This window comes from Polypterus senegalus, chromosome 6 (genome assembly GCF_016835505.1).
Source record: "Polypterus senegalus isolate Bchr_013 chromosome 6, ASM1683550v1, whole genome shotgun sequence".
Lineage (NCBI taxonomy): Eukaryota > Metazoa > Chordata > Cladistia > Polypteriformes > Polypteridae > Polypterus > Polypterus senegalus.
The window spans coordinates 92,335,080-92,356,109 of record NC_053159.1 but is presented as its reverse complement, the minus strand read 5'-3'; the positions used below and the strand labels follow the sequence as shown (position 1 = coordinate 92,356,109).

Sequence of the window (21,030 nt, the reverse complement as noted above, 5' to 3'; positions counted from 1 at the left end):
TCTTCTTCTTATTAATTGTTATTACTTTGATGGAAAAACTTTCAAGCAACCAAAAAAAAAAAAATTACACAGGGTCAGTCCAAGAATATTAGTGATAGTGCTTCACAAGACTTAATATGAATCCTGAACTGTTAGGTTATGTTTGCATTTTCGCCCTTTATAAGCTTTTCTGTAGGGACAGAGACAGACTATTATTATTATACAATATATTATCACCTAAAAAATGTATGTAAATAGTCACCATGAAAAATCTTGGATCTCTACTTTAACTTTCAAACTCGAGCATTAGTTAAAAAGAAGCATTAATGCTATAGTAGTAATAGTACTAGGATGTTTTACCATGTTAGCCATTATGGATGTAGTGAGAAGTCAAGCAAAATTACACCTTTTATTGGCTAACTGGAAAGAATACAATATGCCAGCTTTTGAGGCAACTCAAGCCTCTTCTTCAGGCTAGATGTAAATGATTAAAAACGTAGTTAACAAAATGTGCATTTATTTTTTGAACAAAAGACTAAGGTGCTTTACTGTATAAAGCTGCTGATTTTAGCTCCACCTGTAACTAACTGTGTGACCCTTCATGCGTCACTTGTATTCGCAGATATCTTATAGCAGGGATACGTACACAACTGAACTTTTCATTTGTAATTTGTAATTCATATTTGGATTAAAAAATACAGTTAAATGACCAAATGCACGAATATATAATTCAAGTTTCTTCAGTGATGGAATGACACTTTCTCCTTTGGTGTTTCCCACCTTGCTTGCAGTGCTGCAGAGATGGACTATAATTACAATTATAAAGTGAAAACATAAATAGAGAAATGCCATGCTGTAGGTTGTGAAGCATTTTATATGAATATTTTTATTCTATAATTAGTCTTTTGAGTCAGAAATTGCATTATTTATGTTTTTTTTACTGTAACTTATTTTTGTAACGTTAAAATTTAACAATGTCTTTTTTTAATTTTATTTATTGTTCTGAATTAAATCACGTTATCCCTTAGTGCAGGGGTCCTCAATCCCAGTCCTGGAGAGCCGCAGTGGCTGCAGGTTTTTGTTCTGACCTGGTTGCTTAATTAGAAAGCAATTCTTGCCAACAAGCTATGAAATTAAATTAACTTTGCTATGTCAGGTCATTCTCATATCCTAGATTTTCTTTCCCTTTCTATCATGCAAATGATTTGAAGGCTAAAATGGACGAGTAATTCTCAGTCCTTCACTTTTTTCTCTTCATTTTTCTTCCAAGTATTTAATTAAACCCAATAGTGCAGATAAATACACACAGGTGTAAATGTAAATAAGCTAAATGGAGAAATGCTGCTCTCTCTTGTCATTTGCATGTTATTGATAATAAGGAGCAATTAAAATAGCTGTTTAAAGACAAAATTAATCAATAAGAGCTCAAAATCACTAAAGTGAAGCAGAAGTGTTACTTTAGCAATAAGTGCTTTTTATTAAGCAACTGGGTTGGAGCAAAAACCTGCAGCCACTGCGGCTCTCCAGGACCGTGATTGAGGACCCCTGCCTTAGTGGATACTGCTTGAAAAAACTCTCAAGACTCATAGTGTTGGTTGGCTTTTTTACAAGTAGGCCCTAGCAGAAGGTTTTTGAACTCCAAAATTAATCTTTGACTCTACTTTGGCTTTACTCTGTGGTTTTGGTTGTGCTTTCATTAGTCTTCAGGGTTAGGACCTCTGTATACTTTTCTGACTTTGTGTTTTCTCATGCTTTCATCTTCCAGTCAATTCTTATTTTCAAAGACTATGTGTCTTCTAACACAAGCAATATCTATAAAAATACACACACTTATCTATATTGTATATACACATATATACATAAATATTCAGTGTTCTCTGTACATGCGACAATACTACCACTACTACTACTACATATACAGTACATAATGGATAGCTTTTAAATCCAAATTATAACTCCTTGTTTAAGCAAAATCTGAGAAGGATTCTGCAACTAAATATTAACAGCTTCTTTCAGACAGGAGATGTCTCAAAACAGGTCCATCATATGTTTGTAAATAAATAACTAAACAGTAACATATTAATACTTAATTTCAAGGGAATGTCTAAATCTGCCACTGTAGAAACATCACTTAGTCCTGCATGTATAATGTACAGTCTTTTAGGTATATGTCAGTGCCAATTCACTGTAGTTTGAATAGTTTACTTTTTATCATTTATTTGCTTTCCATTTAGGTATTATTTGTCCTTGCATTGTATTAAAGATTCAAAATGGCCACTATGTAATGATGTCATGCGTATATTGTCACATATGTAACATGCACAAGAACCAAGTCAGTGTGCTTCACAGCCATTTTTCCCCTTATAAGTGCATGCATGCTCAATGGCAAGAATGTCAATTCTTAATTTCTTTTTTTAACTTCTGCTCTTTTTTTAAACTCTTTTTTAAGTTTCATTTTGTCATTTTGGTATGTCACCTGCTATATTTACATGTTAACAGATTTGTCTTTTATGAGGTTTTTGGTACTTCTGGCCATTTATTCTTTGCTTAAATTTGTTTTGCCCCCAAAACCCCCCAGTTCTCCTCCCACCCAGTTCTTCGGTGTATTTTCATGGATGTTTAGCTAGTTAATGTTAGTTAGGTAATCACATTAGAGCATGGAGTGATAAGTGGATGACATGTTTCAATCATGTGGTTATTTGTAATTAAGCTCAATCTTCAGACTTGTCAGTGTCAGTAACATTATGTGGTGTTATTATTTTTTTTCTCCTGTTGGTGCAAAAATTACTGCTGAAACAATGAAACATTTCATACACATTATCTTTTAATTTGATATGGTAGATGAGCTATATTTTAGTGAAGATATACAATATCAATCCTCTAATAAATCCAAGTTACAATGTTGAACATTTGATGTGATAACAAGGACAGACTTTGTGATTTCAATATCCACAAAAAAAAAATAAACTGTTGGAATCTTCCTTATCTTGAATAAAACAGACATGATAAATAGTAGCTTGTAAAAACGAATATAGGAAAGAATCCCTGTAGAAAAGAGTTTTTGATCACAGCAATTACCAGAAGAAACATCACCAGACTTGAATAGCTAGTTACTATTAGACAGAGACAGAAAGGCTATTTTGCAAAAGCCAGGATCATTTTGATTGTATTAGTATGCTAATATTAAGGGATATCAATGACTTGACACCCATGTTCCTACAGTGAAGCAAAGGATGCTTTTGAAAGTGCAGTATTTGCACTAAATCATTTTGAGGGTATATGCTAGTGCCTTTGAAGATATGAATATGTTTAGACTAAAGTACCAAAGCAATAAAGGGCTAATAAAATGGCCTTGGATTTGTGTCAGACTGCAAATATACTAATGCTTTCTTCAAAAAACATCAGCATCAGTTTTCATTTTTCTTTCTCACCTGCATTTGTTTAATAAAGTAGGTTACCTTTTCAAAACAGCTTAATTAACATCACAATGATGTAATTAACATATAGCCATCTTTTGTACCCAAAATAAAATGTTGCTGAACAATTCCACACTAATTACTCTGTTTTTGCTTACAAGGCCTATATACTGTAATTCTTATTAAGCCAGCAAATTGCACTGCTGACTTTGATTTACCAAAAATCAATTTGCTACTAACTGATTTCTTTATCAGAGGCACATTACCAGGACTTGGTTTACATGCAATAGGAAAGTTATATTGCTTACAATAATAACTTAAAGATGAAATATTTAAAGGAAAGTTTCTATCTATACTAACAGCTGCAGAGAATCTGACAGCAATTTTTCAGTTGTTAAGTTTGTGGATGACACAGCATTGATTGACACCTCTAACAATATGGTGTCACACACGAGTGCATTGAACTTAACTAAACTAATATGCCAGAGCAGGGTTTGACAAAGTGTTCTAACATCTGTTCTCCCTCTTCTACAGATCAATCAAAGGAAGGCCTACTTAAAGCCAACACCCAATCAGACCATACATCCAGTTCAGATCCTGACCTCACTTCCTATTATAATCCTCTGGACACCCCTATTCCTCACCTCTCTACCTATAAAACAAACACATTCCCTTTCTCAGTCAGTCATGTTTGAACTCAGTCTTTGATGATTACTCTTTTCATTCAGTTTTTAAGTCAAAACTTTGTGATTATATGGGGTGGATCCTCAAAAATTTCTTTTGTCTATTTTGATATTTTACAATGGCACATTTTGAGAAAGTGGCCAAGAGGATGCAGAGCTAGTGCCAGGATCAGAACCTCCAATTAAATATGAAGAAGGCAAAAGATCTGCTACTGTGTTTCCCCGAAAATAAGACCGGGTCTTATATTAATTTTTGCTCCAAAAGATGCAATAGGGCTTATTTTCAGGGGATATCTTACATTTATTCATGTACAACAATATACATTTATCCAAATACAGTCATGTCATCTTCTTCTGGAATATCGTCATAACTGTCCACATTCAAACCCTGAATTCCAGCCTGAATTTCTTATTACTCCAGCTGCTTTTAGGATCCTCCAGGATCGATGTGCCTGCTTTGATGTTTGATGAATAGTTCGATGTGGTGAAGCAAAATGCCGATATACAAATGCATTCGTGGTGCTTTGATATTCAAGCGTTGCATATTCCCCAAAGTAATGGCACAATATATTTTAAAAGTCTCACATACCATCTTCTGTGCCATCTTTATTTTTTGAACCTTCACAATACCATCAGAATGTACAGCGGCGTACTTGAGCCACAGAGAAAAAAAATAAGGACATAATGAAAATGTCTATTTTGTTATTACAGTAAAAATTTCGGCTTTAAACTCGAAATGTCCACTTTAACCTCGTAGTTTACTTCATCATTAAAGCAGACTGTTGTAAATGTCACCTTAAAAAAAACCCAGCTGTTAATCGCTACGGGCTTCTGGGGCTTCCTCCTGACCTGACAGCAGCGGCAAGCAGCATCGCCACACAGAACACATTAAATTTATAATATTCCAGCTCTCTGCACATTTAGAATTCTTAGATTTATACTTGATATCACTTTCATGACGAAATGCATTAAAATATTTATGTTACATTTTACAGGTAAATCTTTAACTTTGTTTAAATAATGAATACTATTAATAGTTACACATATAGGGTGGCATGGTGACAGAGCAGTTGTACTGCTGTCTCGCAGGGAGTCATGTCCCTTGTGATCCCTGCCTGGAGTTAGCATGTTTCCTGTTGGGTTTCCACAGTGTTCTTAGTTTTTCATCCAAAGACACAAAGGTTTGGGGATTTGGTAAAGCTACAATGACGCCAGTGTATGTGTGTGCTTGTGTTCACCTTGCGATGAGCTGATGCCCCATCCAGGGATTTTGTTTCTATCTTGCGCTGATGCTTCCTGGAATGGGAGCATACCCGAAATGATGGATGTAATCATTAAACATCCTTTTCAGAGATATTGTGGCAAGGTGTCCTCAGAATTTAATGGATGTTTCGGGCACATGCGTCACATCCCGTGAAGTATAAACCTGATCTTATTTTGAGAGAAACACAGTAATTGATTTTAAGAAGAATGCTGAAACAGTAAAACCACTGGTCCTCAAAGGAGAAAATGTTGAGAGAGTTAGTAGCTTTAAGTATTTTGGAACCATGTTATATCACAGCTTGAACTTTAACAATAGCACTCAATACATCTACAACCAGAATTTTCTCAACTAGAATCATACGGATCTACTGTACATGTTATATTGTGAGCCTACTGACCTCTTCATTTCTGGCATGGGGGACTGTCTGTGACTAACAAAAATAAACTTCTGAAAATAACCCAGCTACTCTCTTGGCAGCAATCACAACCAGGGCTTCAAGAATTATATGACAAAAGAGGAAAAAAAGTAAAATGAAAAAGAATGTAAGGAATTAGACAAACTGATTAAATAATTTTCTTCCAAATTTTTGACACTAGCTACCAAAATCTAAACACATAGAAGTAGAAATAGTTTTCTGCTGATGGTACTAAAACTTTCACATGTATACTAAATTCAATTCTAGAATTTATTTTTTAAATTTAATTTGTATTTTATTGCATTTCTTGTATGTTGCTGAATAGATCACAGCAAATTTCTACTTGTGGACAATAAATGTAAAGTGAGTAACAGTAGTTTTAAAAATCTGTTTTTCTTGAACAGAGTAAAATGGGTAAAAACAAGATAATACTCAAAAGCTGTCCATGTTATGTATGTTCATCTGTGTATGATGAGTGCATAGAGGATTAAATTACACAACTGATTACAAAAACAAAGACTTATAATTGCAAATAGGATTTCTGGTAAATTTCTCTTAACCAACAAAAATAATACACATAAGATACTGTTCTGCAATATTTGTCTGGACTGTTTTAACCCTCCATATTTACTATCGGGTGTGTCTTTACCAGCCCATTACAACTCTTCTTGTGCTCTTCTTCTTCAATGACATTGATGCCTCTATAAAAAGGCAATTTTCTGATAATGCTAATGTTTGGCTTAATTATTTGTGGAGTTTTCATGTCTTTATTTTGATTTTATTTCTTTTCCTAATAAAAAATAATTTTCCTGTTAGCTTTTCATAGTGTTGTCCCTGACTGCTTAATTACACTTTTGAAAGCCATTCTTAGATCCGCCCTACAGTACCTTTACAGAGGAAATCAGAAGGTTTCTCACATGCACTTTAGTACAGAGGGTTATACAATACTATCCTTAAATGCCCTTTTGAATTTGCCTTGCCTTTGAATAGGGAACTTTAAAGATAATGGAAAAATAACAGCCATCAAAAGATGATTAGAACAGGACTCCCAAAAAGGCAAGTATGGCATTCACATCACTCACACAAAGTGTTATCTGCTGCATCAGTTTAATCTATTTTATGCATTAGCTGCTTGCAGTAAATGGGATGCTCTAAAGAAGCATTTGGTTTAAACAGAAAATAATACTTTTAATTAATTTCTAAGATTACAGTGGGAATTATATATAATTAATTCATCAAAGAAGTATGATAAAATTTTAAAAATAGATATTAAATATTGCCTTAGATGAAGAACAAATGCCTTTATTATTCTCCTTGTATAACGGAATAGAAAAAAAATCCTTAAGCATTTTTCTTAATTAACAAATCCTGTTTTTAGGACTGCAAACATAACTAAAGACAGAAAGTCTTGTCTATTAAAATAACAATTCTGTATTTAATTTCACATTCTGCTGCATTGTAATGGTAATATTGCCATTATTTTTGATTTTGAACTACTTAAAATATGCAGTTTTGTTTTTTCAAATTAAGCAAAAATACAAAGGAAAAATCAAGTATGTAACATATCATCATTAGTAAATATTTCTAGGGGGAGCAGGTTTGCAATCATAGTTTTTTTTTCCTGTGATGTGAATTAACATAGTGAAGACATTAGCATATCTTATCATGCTTAACTTCATCCATTATTTCGTTGCTATACTGTACACAGTAAATAAAAAAAAAGTATGTGAAAAATAACAGAATTGTGTACTATAGTAGCACCAGCTAATTACATGCCAGATGAACTGATATTTCTTATTAAAATATGTATTAATTTTTGAAGTCATCCTGAGAAATGGTTTCAAATAACATAAAGTTGCCTTATGCTTCAAGAAATGCATATGTAACGCTTTTTTGAGTAAATGAGTAAACATTTTTCTTAATGGAAGATGCAAACGAGCAGGTGTTACATGTAAAGACATAAGATTATTTGTTAAAACCAAAAGACTAACTAGAATTTGAAAGCAAAAACAAAAAAATTAATGAAAACATTTTATTTTTATAGTCACAAATCATCAGGAAAAGTGGTCTTAAAGTTTAGACCCTTGCTTAATGTGAGCAGCCATTTTTATATCATGGTGGCCATGTCCTTACAGGTCACATGGTACATGCATCACATGCCTAGCAACAACACCAAACAGTGGTGTCCATAAAGTCTAGGCATACAATATGGTAGCACCCAATAAAAGCCAAATACAATGTAACAACCAAAATTAAGATTAAAAATATAAAAAATGAAACAGTGCAGAGAAACAAAAACAAAGGACATAAACAAATCACTGATACATTCCTGGCAGTCTGGCCATGGCAGTTACTTTCACAAAGAAGAAGTGCAATGTTATTTAAATAAAAATGACTGAAGGTGCTTTTGGATCATTTATGTAATGCATTTCAAGGATTTGTGTCCATATTTATCAAGCATCTCAGAGTAGGAAAATAGTCCTACGACTGGTTTGTCTTACTCTTAGAAATAGAAGTAAAAGCATTTTATTTTTGTTCCGAATTTAGGAAACTAGTCCTAACTTCACCAGGATTTAGGAGAACTTGAGAGCTGTCCTAACTTACTAGGAGATATTAGAAGATAGTGCCCAGGCAGAGATCATCATGCACATCCTGGGAAAGGCAGAATGTTTTGCAAATGCTGGACAACAATGAACTCATTGCTGTCTATGACCCCAGGAAGGGGTATATCTGGGTTTTTGCATGTGACCCCAGGAGGGTGTGCCTTCAATTTATGTCCAAGAACTTCAGAGACACTCGAAGTGAGTATAAAGAATAAAACCTCACCTCTTAGTTTATATGCTTTAATCCTGTTATTTCTGCCGGAAGGTGCCCAGATGTCACTTTTGCACAGTTGTCCCTGACTAAAGGTGGACAGTTCTCTGCTGTCCAGGTGGATTACCAAGTGGTGGTCTCATCTGTCTTGCAGAAACAACCAGGAGGTGGTCTGCCTATCTTGTCTGTCCTGCAGAAACTGCCTGTAGGTGGTCTACCTTCCTCATCTGTCCTACTAAGACCCCATGCCTTTCTTATCTGTCTTGTGGTTGTCTGACATTAGGTGATTCACCAAGCTAGTCTGCTGTGCCAGGCTCAAGTCTCTTTTCCTGGTTCCCATGGAGGATGGTGTCATTTTTCAACATTATGTAGAGGGTTTGGGTGTCTGGAAGCAACCTCTTGGCAGTTTATGTTGCATTTAAGTCAGGGTTCCTGTTTTACGTATTTTTTGTTGATTGTTGAATCTTTGGTTAATGTTATTTTTGTTTATTATTTCCTTTATTCATTATGCTTGTATTATGTTCCTTAAGTTTTGTAGGTAGCTACCCAATAGGTAGAGCTACCTGCCTATCACTGTAAAGGTGGGAGCAACCTATACTTCCTTGCAGTTCATTTAAATCCACTTGGGAGGTGAATCCAAGCTGGCTGCAAAATTGTGATTTTTATTTCAATTGAGCATGGCTTAAAGATACAGTGGGGGTGGCTACTTGAGTTTGTATGATTTCACAGCTAACCTGGATGCATAGTAACATTCATTAATGGCTCTTCTGATTCATTTGGAAAAGCCATGATTATATTTGATTGATGCAACCTTTTAGGTTTTGTTGTACCTTGTGTGATTAGGAACACTGTACATTGACATCTTTTAGCACTTTACTTTGAGCTTCATTTTTGTCTCTTTTACAATACTTTAGTTTATACCTTTTTGTCTCCCTTTCACTTAATCTACCCAGTCACACACAGGAATATTTTATGCTTCCCCAAAAAATAAAAAAAAATTGTGCCAGCCGAGTAATGTCTTTCACTCTGATTCACTGCTTGGCAGCTACATACTGGAACTTTTATTATTATAACACCTTTTATTTAATTGTTATGTTTGTACTGTTTCAGGAATTGATATTTTAAAAACAGGATGGATTATTATCCCTTTCATAGAAATAATTCACCCTCATGTAAATTTCTTTTTCTAGCTCATTAAAGGTTGGTATACTTTCATTTGCCATTACATTCATGGTAAGGGATTCTGCTCAGGATATAAGTACCATAGAGTAACTAAAGAGATTATGTAGTAATTGCTGTATTAATAATACATTCTTAGAGTGGTTAATATAAACCCCCGTCATAAGCCCCTACCTACAAACAGTTGGCTGTTGAGCTGTAGGCGGATGTGTCCCTCTCCTGAGGCATCCTGGAAAACTATAGGCAGCTTGTCAACTTGCAAAGAAGCCTGTTTAACATTGCGCTCGACTTTCACAAAGTGCCACTGCTTGTCATTGAAAGGGACTGGAGACTTCACTGACAGATTGACAGGTCCATTTCCCACATCAAAAGAGAACATCACTTCTTGGGATGCTGAAATTAAAGAATGATTGAGAAGAAAGCAACAAAACATGAATCTTAATAGTTTTAAAAAGCACAACCATTGAAATCAAAGACAATTAATACCAATTTTAGAGTCTGTTTTACTGCAATATACCATGTGTTCAAGATCTTCATAATGAACACCCAGTACACTTTAATTTAGATTTCTTTCTAGATTCTTTATTAATAATAAAATGTCTGCTCTATTTATATGAACATGACTTGTAGGTTTTTCCTTGCCAGGTATTCATTGATGGTGCAATATCATCCAGATCACTGCTACCCTGAAATTGGATGGGAGGCTCAGAAAATAGACAGATGGATGTCAGCATGATGTCCCTTTATCACTCCCATGAACTCCCAGAATGCAAAAATATTATATGTTAAAGGATTTTGATTTAGTGCTTGCCCTGAAAAGTAATAATATTCCTTTAAAGGAACAATCCTATTTTTTTACCTGTTTCTTCCACTAAATTAATTTTCAATTGCTATGCTTCGGTCTGTGAATCTTTTATCAGGCAGTGTTCTGGAATTGACTGGTTTTGTCTAAGAAATGGACAATAAAACTATTACAGTTACTTGTATTTAAATTTATTATTCTTGAAATATCTACTGTTCTTTCAAAATATTAAATCCATTATTAATAATAAATATGTGTGTTTATGTTTGCAGATGTTGTACATTTTAGCTATTCCTTGTCATTCTGAGCCTGTAGACATTGAAAAGTGCTATACAAATATAAACTGACATTGATTACTGAATACATTTTTTATAACTTTCTTTTTCAGGTCATTATTATGAGAACCTCAACCTAATCTAACAACAGCTAGCTACTGCAAGGCATAAACTACTCTTGGGTTTTTCTCCATTGCAATACAGGGTACACTTAGGCACACTCTTACACACTACCTAACACTGTGCCATTTAAAAATGGACAATGAATTAGAAAACATATGTTTGATTTATAACAGAACGAAAATGAACACTACAGAAGAGCATAGGAGACAGTATTTGAATCACTGTGTTGTCTATTAGATAATACTGTGAGCATAAGGCAATTATTACATTAAACTCAGATGTATAAGTCATAAAAACAAATGATACCAGTGGGCTTTGTCTGTTCACACTTATTATCCAAGATTTAATACAATTCATTAAAAATTAAAGGTCAAGTAAAGTTATATGTTACTACTCTAAGGCATTATAAGTTTAGGAAACTGTAAGTAAATATTAATTAAACTGATTTCTTGTAATATAAAAATTGGCCCATTCATCTAATAGCCACTAAATCACAGACCACCACCAATCCCAGGAAACCCAAGAAATGAATCTAAGTATGAGGATTTCCCCGATTAAGGATTAAAAAAAGTATATATATATATCTTCTTCTTCTTCTTTCGGCTACTCCCGTTAGGGGTTGCCACAGCGAATCATCTTTTTCTATATCTTTCTTAAAAAATACTTAAATCAAAATCATTATCCAAGAAATACAAAGAAAGAAAACAAGAACCTACTTAAATTTTAATACGGTAAAAATGAATAAAAAAAAAAATCCTCAATTAAATTCAAAATCCAAATAGTTAATAGAATGCTAAAATAAGCAGCTAATGATAATAATGATGATGATGAAGGCTATACATCTGTCTTTAACCATTTATCCTTTTCAGCATGGAAATAACCTTTAACTTTTTTTCCTTTGCAACTTCTGTAAATAACTGAAGATATGGATAACATAATTTAATTAAAAAGAACCCATAAAAGATTCTTTCTTTCTTCTTTTTTTTGGCTGCTCCCATTAGGGGTTGCCACAACGGATCATCTTCTTCCATATCTTTCTGTTCTCTGCATCTTGCTCTGTTACACCCACCAACTGCATGTCCTCTCTCACCACATCCATAAACCTCCTCTTAAGCCTTCCACTTTTCCTCTTACCTGGCAGCTCTATCCTTAACATCTTTCTCCCAATATACTCAGCATCTCTTCTCTGCACATGTCCAAACCAGCGCAATCTTGCCTCTCTGACTTTGTCTCTCAACCATCAAACCTGAGCTGACCCTCTAATGTACTCATCTCTAATCCTGTCCATCCTGTTTACTGCTCAAACTTACAGATTTACTGATCAATATGTGCCATTGCCAGAAGGTTTGCTGTGTATCCTAGCACACTCAAGGGCATGGAAATATTTCAAGAGACAGGCAGTTACTCTAGGACAGCTGGACAGGGCCGTAGAAGGTCCTTAACCCATCAGCAGAACCAGTATCTGTTCCTTTGGGCAAGGCGGAACAGGATGAGCATTGCCAGAGCCCTACAAAATGACCTTCAGCAGCCCACTGGTGTGAATGTCTTTAACCAAACAATCAGAAACAGACTTCATGAGGGTGGCCTGAGGGTCTGACTTTCTCTTGTGGGCCCTGTGCTCACTGCCCAAACCACGGAACTTGATTGCTGTTTGCCATAGAACACCAGAATTGGCAGATCCACCACTGGCGCTCTGTGCTTTTCACAGATGAGAGCAGGATCACCCTAAGCGCATGTGACAGACGTGAAAGGGTCAGGAGAAGCCGTTGAGAATGTTATACTTCCTGTAACATCATTCAGCATGACCGGTTTGGTGGTGAGTCAGTGATGGTCTGGGGAGGCATATCCTTGGAGGGACACACAGGCCTCTACAGGCTAGACAATGGCACCTTGACTGCCATTAGGTATCAGGATGAAATCCTTGGACCCATTGTCAGACCCTATACTAGTTCAATGGGTCCTGGGTTCCTCCTGGTGCAGGACAATGCCCAGCATCATGTGGCAAGAGTATGCAGGCAGTTCCTTGAGAATGAAGGAATTGATACCGTCGATTGGCTTCCACGCTTGCCTGACCTAAATCCAATAAAACACCTCTGGGACATTATGTTTCAGTCCACCCGACGCCACAAGGTTGCACCTCAGATTGTCCAGGAGATTAGTGATGCCCTTGTCCAAATCTGGGAGGAGATCCCCAGGACAACATCCATCATCTCATTAGCAGCAGGTTCCCCAGACGTTGTCAGGCATGCATACAAGCACATGGGGGCCATACAAACTACTGAGTACGATTTTAAATTGCTGCAATGAAATTTCAGACAAAATGGACTAGCCTGCCGCATCATTTTTTTACTTTGATTTTCAGGGTGTCTTTAAATTTAGCTCTCTGTAGGTTGATAATTTTCATTCCCATCAAACGATGAGGCATCCTTTTTTTATTAATAACACATTACCCAGACCATATCAGTATAGATATCAAGCAGGATTTTTTTTCCCACTGACATCTGATGTGTTTTTAAAGTGTTTCTTTAATTTTTTTTGAGCAGTTTTTATATGTTTATATGTATATGTGTGTATATATATACACACACACACATAGATACAAAGATTTATATTTAACAAAACTACTTGGGTGTATTGCAGCAAGGAAAGCTTAAATTTAGATAATCATGGACAGGGTTAAAAATTTTGTTTTTGATTTTTCATCATCCAAATCAATTAACAAATTAATAATCTTAGACCAATGAAAAATGGTAGAAACCATTATTGTTATTTTTCATTTTTTAAAATATTGCTTAATACTCTTCACTGTAACTAACATTTACTTTCAGAAAGCATTGAATATTGGACCATTATTTTAAATGCTAAGTTTTATGTAAATAAATAATGCATCTGCTTGTGGCTGAATATTTTTCACTTAAAAAAACTAGTTCTATTTTCTTTCAGGGCTGCATAATATCTCAAGAATAAATGCCTCCTGCATATCCTCAAGGGTCTTGGCTGTTAAACTTGCAACTTTAATTTAATGTGGTATACAAGTTATTTAAGCAAGGCTCTTTTTATACAGAACATGTTCAGTAATCTTGCTTTTGGAAAAATGCAATGGAAAATGAAGGACAAATGTGTGTAAAAAAAAAAAAGATAAAAACAGTTTAAGTATATTACGATAGATATACATGATCCTTTTTCTAATTGTGTTGTCTGTTGTGGTGTCTAGCTTCGAAAGTGTGAGGCTAAACATTATAATAGGAGGTTATGTGGATACAGAAAATCAATTATTGAGTGCACCAATTATTAAACCAGAAGAGATTTTTCCATCTTTGTATCTTGTGGAGGATGGCCAGTTGTTTATCCCGGCCAATACCCCCAAGCCGCCAGGTGGAGCCCTCCTTGCAGTATGGAGGTCCCCAGAAGACCAGCAGGGCATCATGGACAATGTAGTTTTTATTCACAGCCCTGCTGGATGCCATGGGGGCCACTAGGGGACACTGCAGGGAGGAATAATGGATATTTTCCCTACGCCCCGGAAGCACACGTGGATGGGGTGAAGAAAAGAACTTGTACCTGACCCGGAAGTGATTGAGAGTCACATGGACTGGGGATTAGGAACACTTCCGGGTCAGGAGATATAAAAGGACTGTGGGAGCTCCCAGACGGCGAGTTGAGCTGGTTTGGAAGGGTGGCAACGCGTCTGGGAGCTGGAGGATTGTTTATTATTGTATTTAGTGATTTGTTTATGAGTATTGTGGAGGAGAGGGTGCTTTGTGCACTGTGGAAGTTTAATAAAGTCAATCTGAGGACTTTTACCTGGTGTTTGGAGTCGTGGACAGGGGTTCAAGGGAGCGAGAGTGCTCCCTATCTACCACAATCTTATCTGTGGGTTTAATAATTCAAAATGTAACACAGATTAAACCTGTATGAGAAGAAACTTTAAAATATACCATCTAGTAGTATGCGTTGCATGAAGTGATCAGCATCATTTGCTTTTATGTTCAGTGGCAAGCTGGTGAAAATAACAACTAGGACCTGTGTGTGTAAACTTTACTACTATTATCTCCTTTCTTATTATTGCACATGTTAGTCTAAGCCATAGTAGTGGACCATGGAAGTAGAACATTACAATTGCCGTCATTCACTACTACGAAGTAGACATTCATCATCTTGCACTGAATGCCTACGAGGTAGGTACAAAAAGCCTTACTGTCCATTTGAGATACTGTAAACCTTAGAGTCACAGTTCTACAATGAGTAGACTACATGCTGGAGATTCTCTTGCTTCTGAAAGAATACCTGTTAATGCCCGATTTGACTGAATAATATAAAAGCTAGTTAGGCATGGACACTGGGTTACATTTCATACTGGTTCTGAAATAACTGATAACAAGAACAGCTGTCAAAATGTTAGTTTCCCATAATATTTTTGGTGAGATGATGCAAGATCTATGGTGTAGGCTGATAAGGACATAAAAGAGTACAGGATGAACTAATGTCATTAATGAAGCACTTTGTTCACCTGGGATGTTGGAAATTGGAAAACCAAAACTCCTGTGAAATTGGATAGGGTTGATTGGTCAGATATTACTGTTAAAAAGGTACATATCCAGGGGCACCTGACAAAATATCATGCTGTTTTTCCAGAACACAAAATCAGAACAAGTCATGCACAACATTGGGAACACTTGCAGTCACCCAAGCTATTTGTGATTTCCCATGTATGCAACATCAAAGTGCTATTGTGACAGCCTGGAGATTTCTGTTGACGTCCAGACATAACCGGATTTGTTAACAAAGTCAATGAGATTTTAGGAACATAATAAAATAATGAGTCTAAAATTGTAACATTAAAGGCCAATAGATCAGTTGTCAAGTTCTGAGTAAGAATATTAAGTTCAAAGTCACTAACAAAGCCAGTTTTCATAGCCAAAACACTGTATACCAGAAGCTGTGCTCAGAAGCAAAGTTGCCTATAATTAGAATGGAACAGACCAAGAATGATAATGTCTAAGGCCAAAATTTTTCTGAGGATGGGGCTTCTGAGGGTACAAAGCATGGCTGTCACATTATTGCATGCTAAGCGCTACCCAAAATATTTTAAGTGACTCTACAACACTCATCAGCAAATGCATTAGAAGAAAAATCCATAATAATGGAAGAATGACTGTCAATCACTAAAGAATAAATTTATATTAATAATATTGGGAAGCAAAGAATGATGAGACCTGGAGAAAATTAAAAAGGTCAAAAATTACCAGACAGGCAGGGCTGTAAGTTTAAATATAGACCAAAAACCATTTAAAAGGGAAGGTGCAAAAACAATGACATTTAAAGTATATTGTAGTATACTAAATGCACATGAAATACACAAGAAAATGAAAATGCAGTCACTAAACGCAAATCTTAACAGCATCAAAAAAAAACATTTTATGTAATTGAATTGTTGATGGCAATAGTGGGTAAAAATTGCAGATTAGTCATTGTGGCAGAATACTTAATTTGTATTAGAGAAAAAAATGGACCAACTATGGCAGTGCCGTTACATTTTCTCTAAGAATGTTGTATATTTTCAAATTAAGGGAAGTAAATCAAGGCATTCATTTTCTAAACCCCAGAACGGGGTCATGGGGAAACTGATGTCTAACTCAAGAAACATTTGGCACAAGGCAGAAACCGTCGGTGAGCATGAAGGAAGTCCTGTTTTAAATGCATAGAATCATGTTTAGTCAGTGAGCGATTCAATGCCAGTTTGTGTGTCGTCAATCAGACCAATCATACGATACTTAAAAACCCATAGTACAATTTCTAGTGTTAAAGTAACTGTTGAGTTAAAAGATATTTGCAATTAAAATGTTTATTTAACATTTTCTGCTGTGCATGAAAACCTTTTTTGACGGAGGGTCATGTTATAAAGTACTATAAAAAGCTGAATTTGCTTGATACAGGTTAGAGGGACAGATGCAAGCAGAAGGTACCCTCAGCAGTTTATTACTGCATCTGCACATTTGCCTTACCGCCCCAAAATTCTCTTTTTCATTTTCGATCTCCCCATTTTTCCTGCATCCCTCACACAGCATTTGTCACGATATAGAAAGGGCCACAGTTTAAGATAAATGTAGCTGCAACCTAAACACACAAAGAACAGTTTATCTGTAAAATATGATCTTACTCTATGGTGCCTCAGCTGGCAGGGCATTGCAAAGGCTGGTGAGTGAGTAACATATTGAGAAAGTATTAATTCCTAGTGTATCTCTCATAATATTGAGAAAAGAACAGGACAGGACTCACTGCCCTCTGGTTTACCTTTTGGCAGAAGGATAGAATATAAAAGTATTATTTTTAAAAAAAAATCAGTTTACTATTTCTTTTTTACTACTTTGAAAATATATTTTATTACTCCTTTGCCTTTCATATGCTTCTGTAGTGTGTTTCTGTCTCTGTTGAGGAATATTATCGTGTCCTAATCTACCGGCGAGGATTAAAATAGCAGTTTTCTGTTTGCCAACACAATAAGAAGCATGTTGTGGGTGTGTGTGCCCTGTGGTGGGCTGATGCCCTGCCCGGGGTTTGTTTCCTGCCTTGCGCCCTGTGTTGGCTGGGATTGGCTCCAGCAGACCCCCGTGAGCCTGTAGTTAGGATATAGCGGGTTGGATAATGGATGGATGAATTCAACCATTCAAAAGCTTTTCAACATCTCCTCAGCCTGTGACAGCTCACGCTGATTGCTACACATGTTTGCTAGTGTCACCCATTTCAAGAAAGCAACGGAGAGTCTCACACACTCTTTTCACCAGGTTAAGTCCCTTCTCACTGGTGAAAGGCAATTGAGAAACCTGCCCTAATTCCTTTAGTATAGCATTTATTGTTTGTAAAGTGTAGGGTGTTCTTTAGGCTAATTGCTCATTATTTACATTAAAAATAGCTCCAAAGCAGATGTAACAAGTTTACAATTAAGTACAAAATGGAAAATGGTTCATAAAGGGCCTATTATAATACAGCCCTGTTATAGTACCTAAATACCTATGTCAATTTAATACGTTTTCATGCCCAGAAGGGAAGCTTCTGTAAGATGGGCACATGTGATAGGGGGCTGCCAAGCATGCATGGGCTTTGAATTGAGAACTGGTCCTCAGGAGTGCTGAAGTACCTGCCAAACCGGGAAGGAGGTGTGGGGGGACAACCTCAATAATTCAGAGGACTTTAATGACCCCAGAGGTATTTCCTACAGTGACACCGGAAAAAGTCCTGGGCTTTGTATTAAAAGGAGCTCAGCACCACTACCCAGTTGTTTGTAAAGGCGTGGATTGATGGCGAACAACTAACTGGCAGGAGAAAGAGAGACTAGAAAGGAAGGCAAGTGGGAGGTGAAATATGGAATAAGGGTGTTTTGGTGTGATACTTTAAGGTTGGGGTAAGTCGGGAGCCATTCCCTACAAAGACTTGTACAGTCATGCCAGGAAGAGCAGTAGGCTTATTGTATTCAATGAATCATTTTTCTGCGTTGTTGTCCTCCCATTCTTCATCCATCCCTTTTTGTTTACTTCGAATTAATAAATGTACCCTTTTAAAATATTTTAGATTCCTTTGAATTTATTCTGGGTTCATTGCCACTTCATGAGCTGCACCCAATTTTACTTTCTGTTTGAAAGGTTTATTTCAAATTACACATTTGTCTTTCTCTGTTTACATAACAAACATGTAATGTGCACATTATGCTTTTTCAGTACTACTTAAATTTGTTCTGTTTTAAATGGAGTGCCATTTTTTCATTTTTATTAACATTTACCCAGAAGCACTGTGTAACAATTTGGCTTCGTTTCAGCAAATGTCATTAAAGTTTTTGATGTTTTTGGCTTTTACTTCAGCAGAAAGAAAATAATGTAATTTTAAAAACTTCTAGTTTTAAACCCATTTAAACATGTACAAATATAAAATTACATCATTTGTGAAATGCAAGTCACCTGTAGACTACAAGAATGTTATACACATAGTTAAGTGGCCTCCTCTATGTGTTATTAAATGTTTAAACGAACATCCTGTCTACTTACTTATATTGCAGATTGTGTAACGTACTTTTTAATGCACTTGGAAAACTGGTATTTTTTTGCAATGCCTTACTTTCGCCTGGCCTGTTTTGTCAAAACAAGTGTATTTCAATGAAACGTCATTGCATGCTCTCATTCACAACATGTTAATGTCATAAATTAAATATCATGTACATTGCTTTCACTTACCAACAAAAAGTGCATTCTTCCATTATTTAGCATGCAACTTTAGGGTATGATTTATTTTTTTCTCTTGAGCAAGGCCCTTAACCTGCAATTGCTCCATCCTGGGTATGACGTTAATCTGCATCCATCCCTGCATGTAGGCCCTCCAACCTGCAGGGGAAAACTTGGGGGTTGGTGGCAGAATTGGCACTCCAGCCACCAAAAAAAACCTCACACTGTTCCACTCCATCTGAACCAGTGTGGTGCTGAGGTGTCAACCATTGCATGACTGCACTCGGGTCCTAATCTGGGATCCTGTGTTGGTTTGCCATGTGGTGGGTGAGGCAATGCGCTGTAGCGCAGCACTTGCTCCTAACCTCTATCTATCTTTCTCTCTATTAATTCTATAAAATATTTTATTTTCCAAATTCTGTTTAAAACTTACAGTAGCAGAAAATATTTCCTCTGAAAAATGTAAGGATCTTCTCTATTAAAAGAAGTAGGCTAATCTGGGCAAGTACTGTAGTCAGGGTGCCTACTATATAGAGGTGTTTCTATGATTTGCAGGTATCAGGGTCATAGCCACTCTGTGATTGTCGTACGCAGACTTACACATAAAATCAAAGAGCAGCATGCTGTGCCCCCAGGTGTTGTGCAGGTGTCTTACATATTTATCAAGACGAAGAGATTCTGGGAGCGGAGTCTCTCTTTGGGTTGTGCACATGTTCATTTAGTGATATGGCAATCATTGATTAGGTGCTAACTAGATTGTATATGACGGACAAAAAGATCAGGGGCTTACCACTATTGAGGATGTATATTATAGACTAAAAGATCAGTTATTGGCACAATAGATCAGGGGCTTAAACCTCTGAACCCCCCGAAAAATTCACTGATTCTGGGCACGCCTTTATATACATTTAATCATTTGCAACTCCACTGGAAGAAATCCCAGAACACACTGTACGGCTTATATTTCTAGACTGCTCTGGAGTGTCTGGGAAATGTGCAGCAGCTGAGAACTGCTGTTGTGGAAGGATGGCCTAGCCTGTCCTGTTTGCTACCATGACCCTCACTTGATTCAACCTGAAAATCCCCTGTCAGTTACACTTTATTTTCATTTGATCAGTTTTGAGGAAAAATTATGTTTATTATTTGAACCTGGCCAGGTTCAAATATGCAGGCAATCAGTGGCAACCCCTAACAGAAACAGCCAAAAGAAGAAGAAGAAGAAGAAGAAGAAGAAAACCAGTTATTCTGGGGTTTATCAATAACTGGCAAATTATTTTTTATACCAATTAGAATACCAGTATTGCTGCTCTTCACATAATGTTTGCAAGTTTAGGAGCATAGTGTCTAGTGCTGTATTGTTCAGTATTTAACTGCACCTTTGGGACAGGCCCTGCTTCCTCATAGTGTACATTTCTAAATCTTGTACCGCAGTTTTCTATTTTTAATTAACAAGCCTTTTTGTTTCAATCTACACATGTGTATCCTTATTTCAAAAATTGCTAGTATACAATTTAAATTCAAAAGTCTTACGAAATAAAAAGGAAATTGATTTTTCCTAATATTTAAAAATTAAAAACACAAGATGTGAAAACAAGAATTAAGTTTCAGTACTTTACTATTGCTAGATGGTACTCACAAATCAGTTCAATCCTAATAAAATCTTTAACTCCAAGGTTTTCCAAGAAGACTCCAGATCCCACTGTGGTTTTAAAGTAGAAGGAAATGTGGGCACTTAGCTCTGCTTGGAAGGTCGAGAAGTGAAGATACGTTGTGTCTTTGTTAAATGAAGCTGCATTCCAGAAGTTTCCTGAAAAATCAAACCCATATATAAGCATTACCATAAAATGTTTAGACAGTATAGAAAACA

The 21,030-nt window shown here is 36.1% G+C and overlaps 1 protein-coding gene across 1 annotated transcript in view; it reads right to left on the bottom strand.

Annotated features, from left to right (window-relative positions):
* Nucleotides 1-21,030, bottom strand: part of LOC120531259 (contactin-associated protein-like 5) — a 558,381-nt gene that overhangs the window by 76,361 nt on the left and 460,990 nt on the right. The window contains exons 16-17 of the mRNA XM_039756505.1: nucleotides 20,800-20,970; nucleotides 9,925-10,143 (exon numbers count right to left, since the gene is read on the bottom strand). Of these exons, the coding sequence (XP_039612439.1) occupies nucleotides 9,925-10,143; nucleotides 20,800-20,970 (390 nt within the window). The remainder of the gene's footprint in view (nucleotides 1-9,924; nucleotides 10,144-20,799; nucleotides 20,971-21,030) is intronic.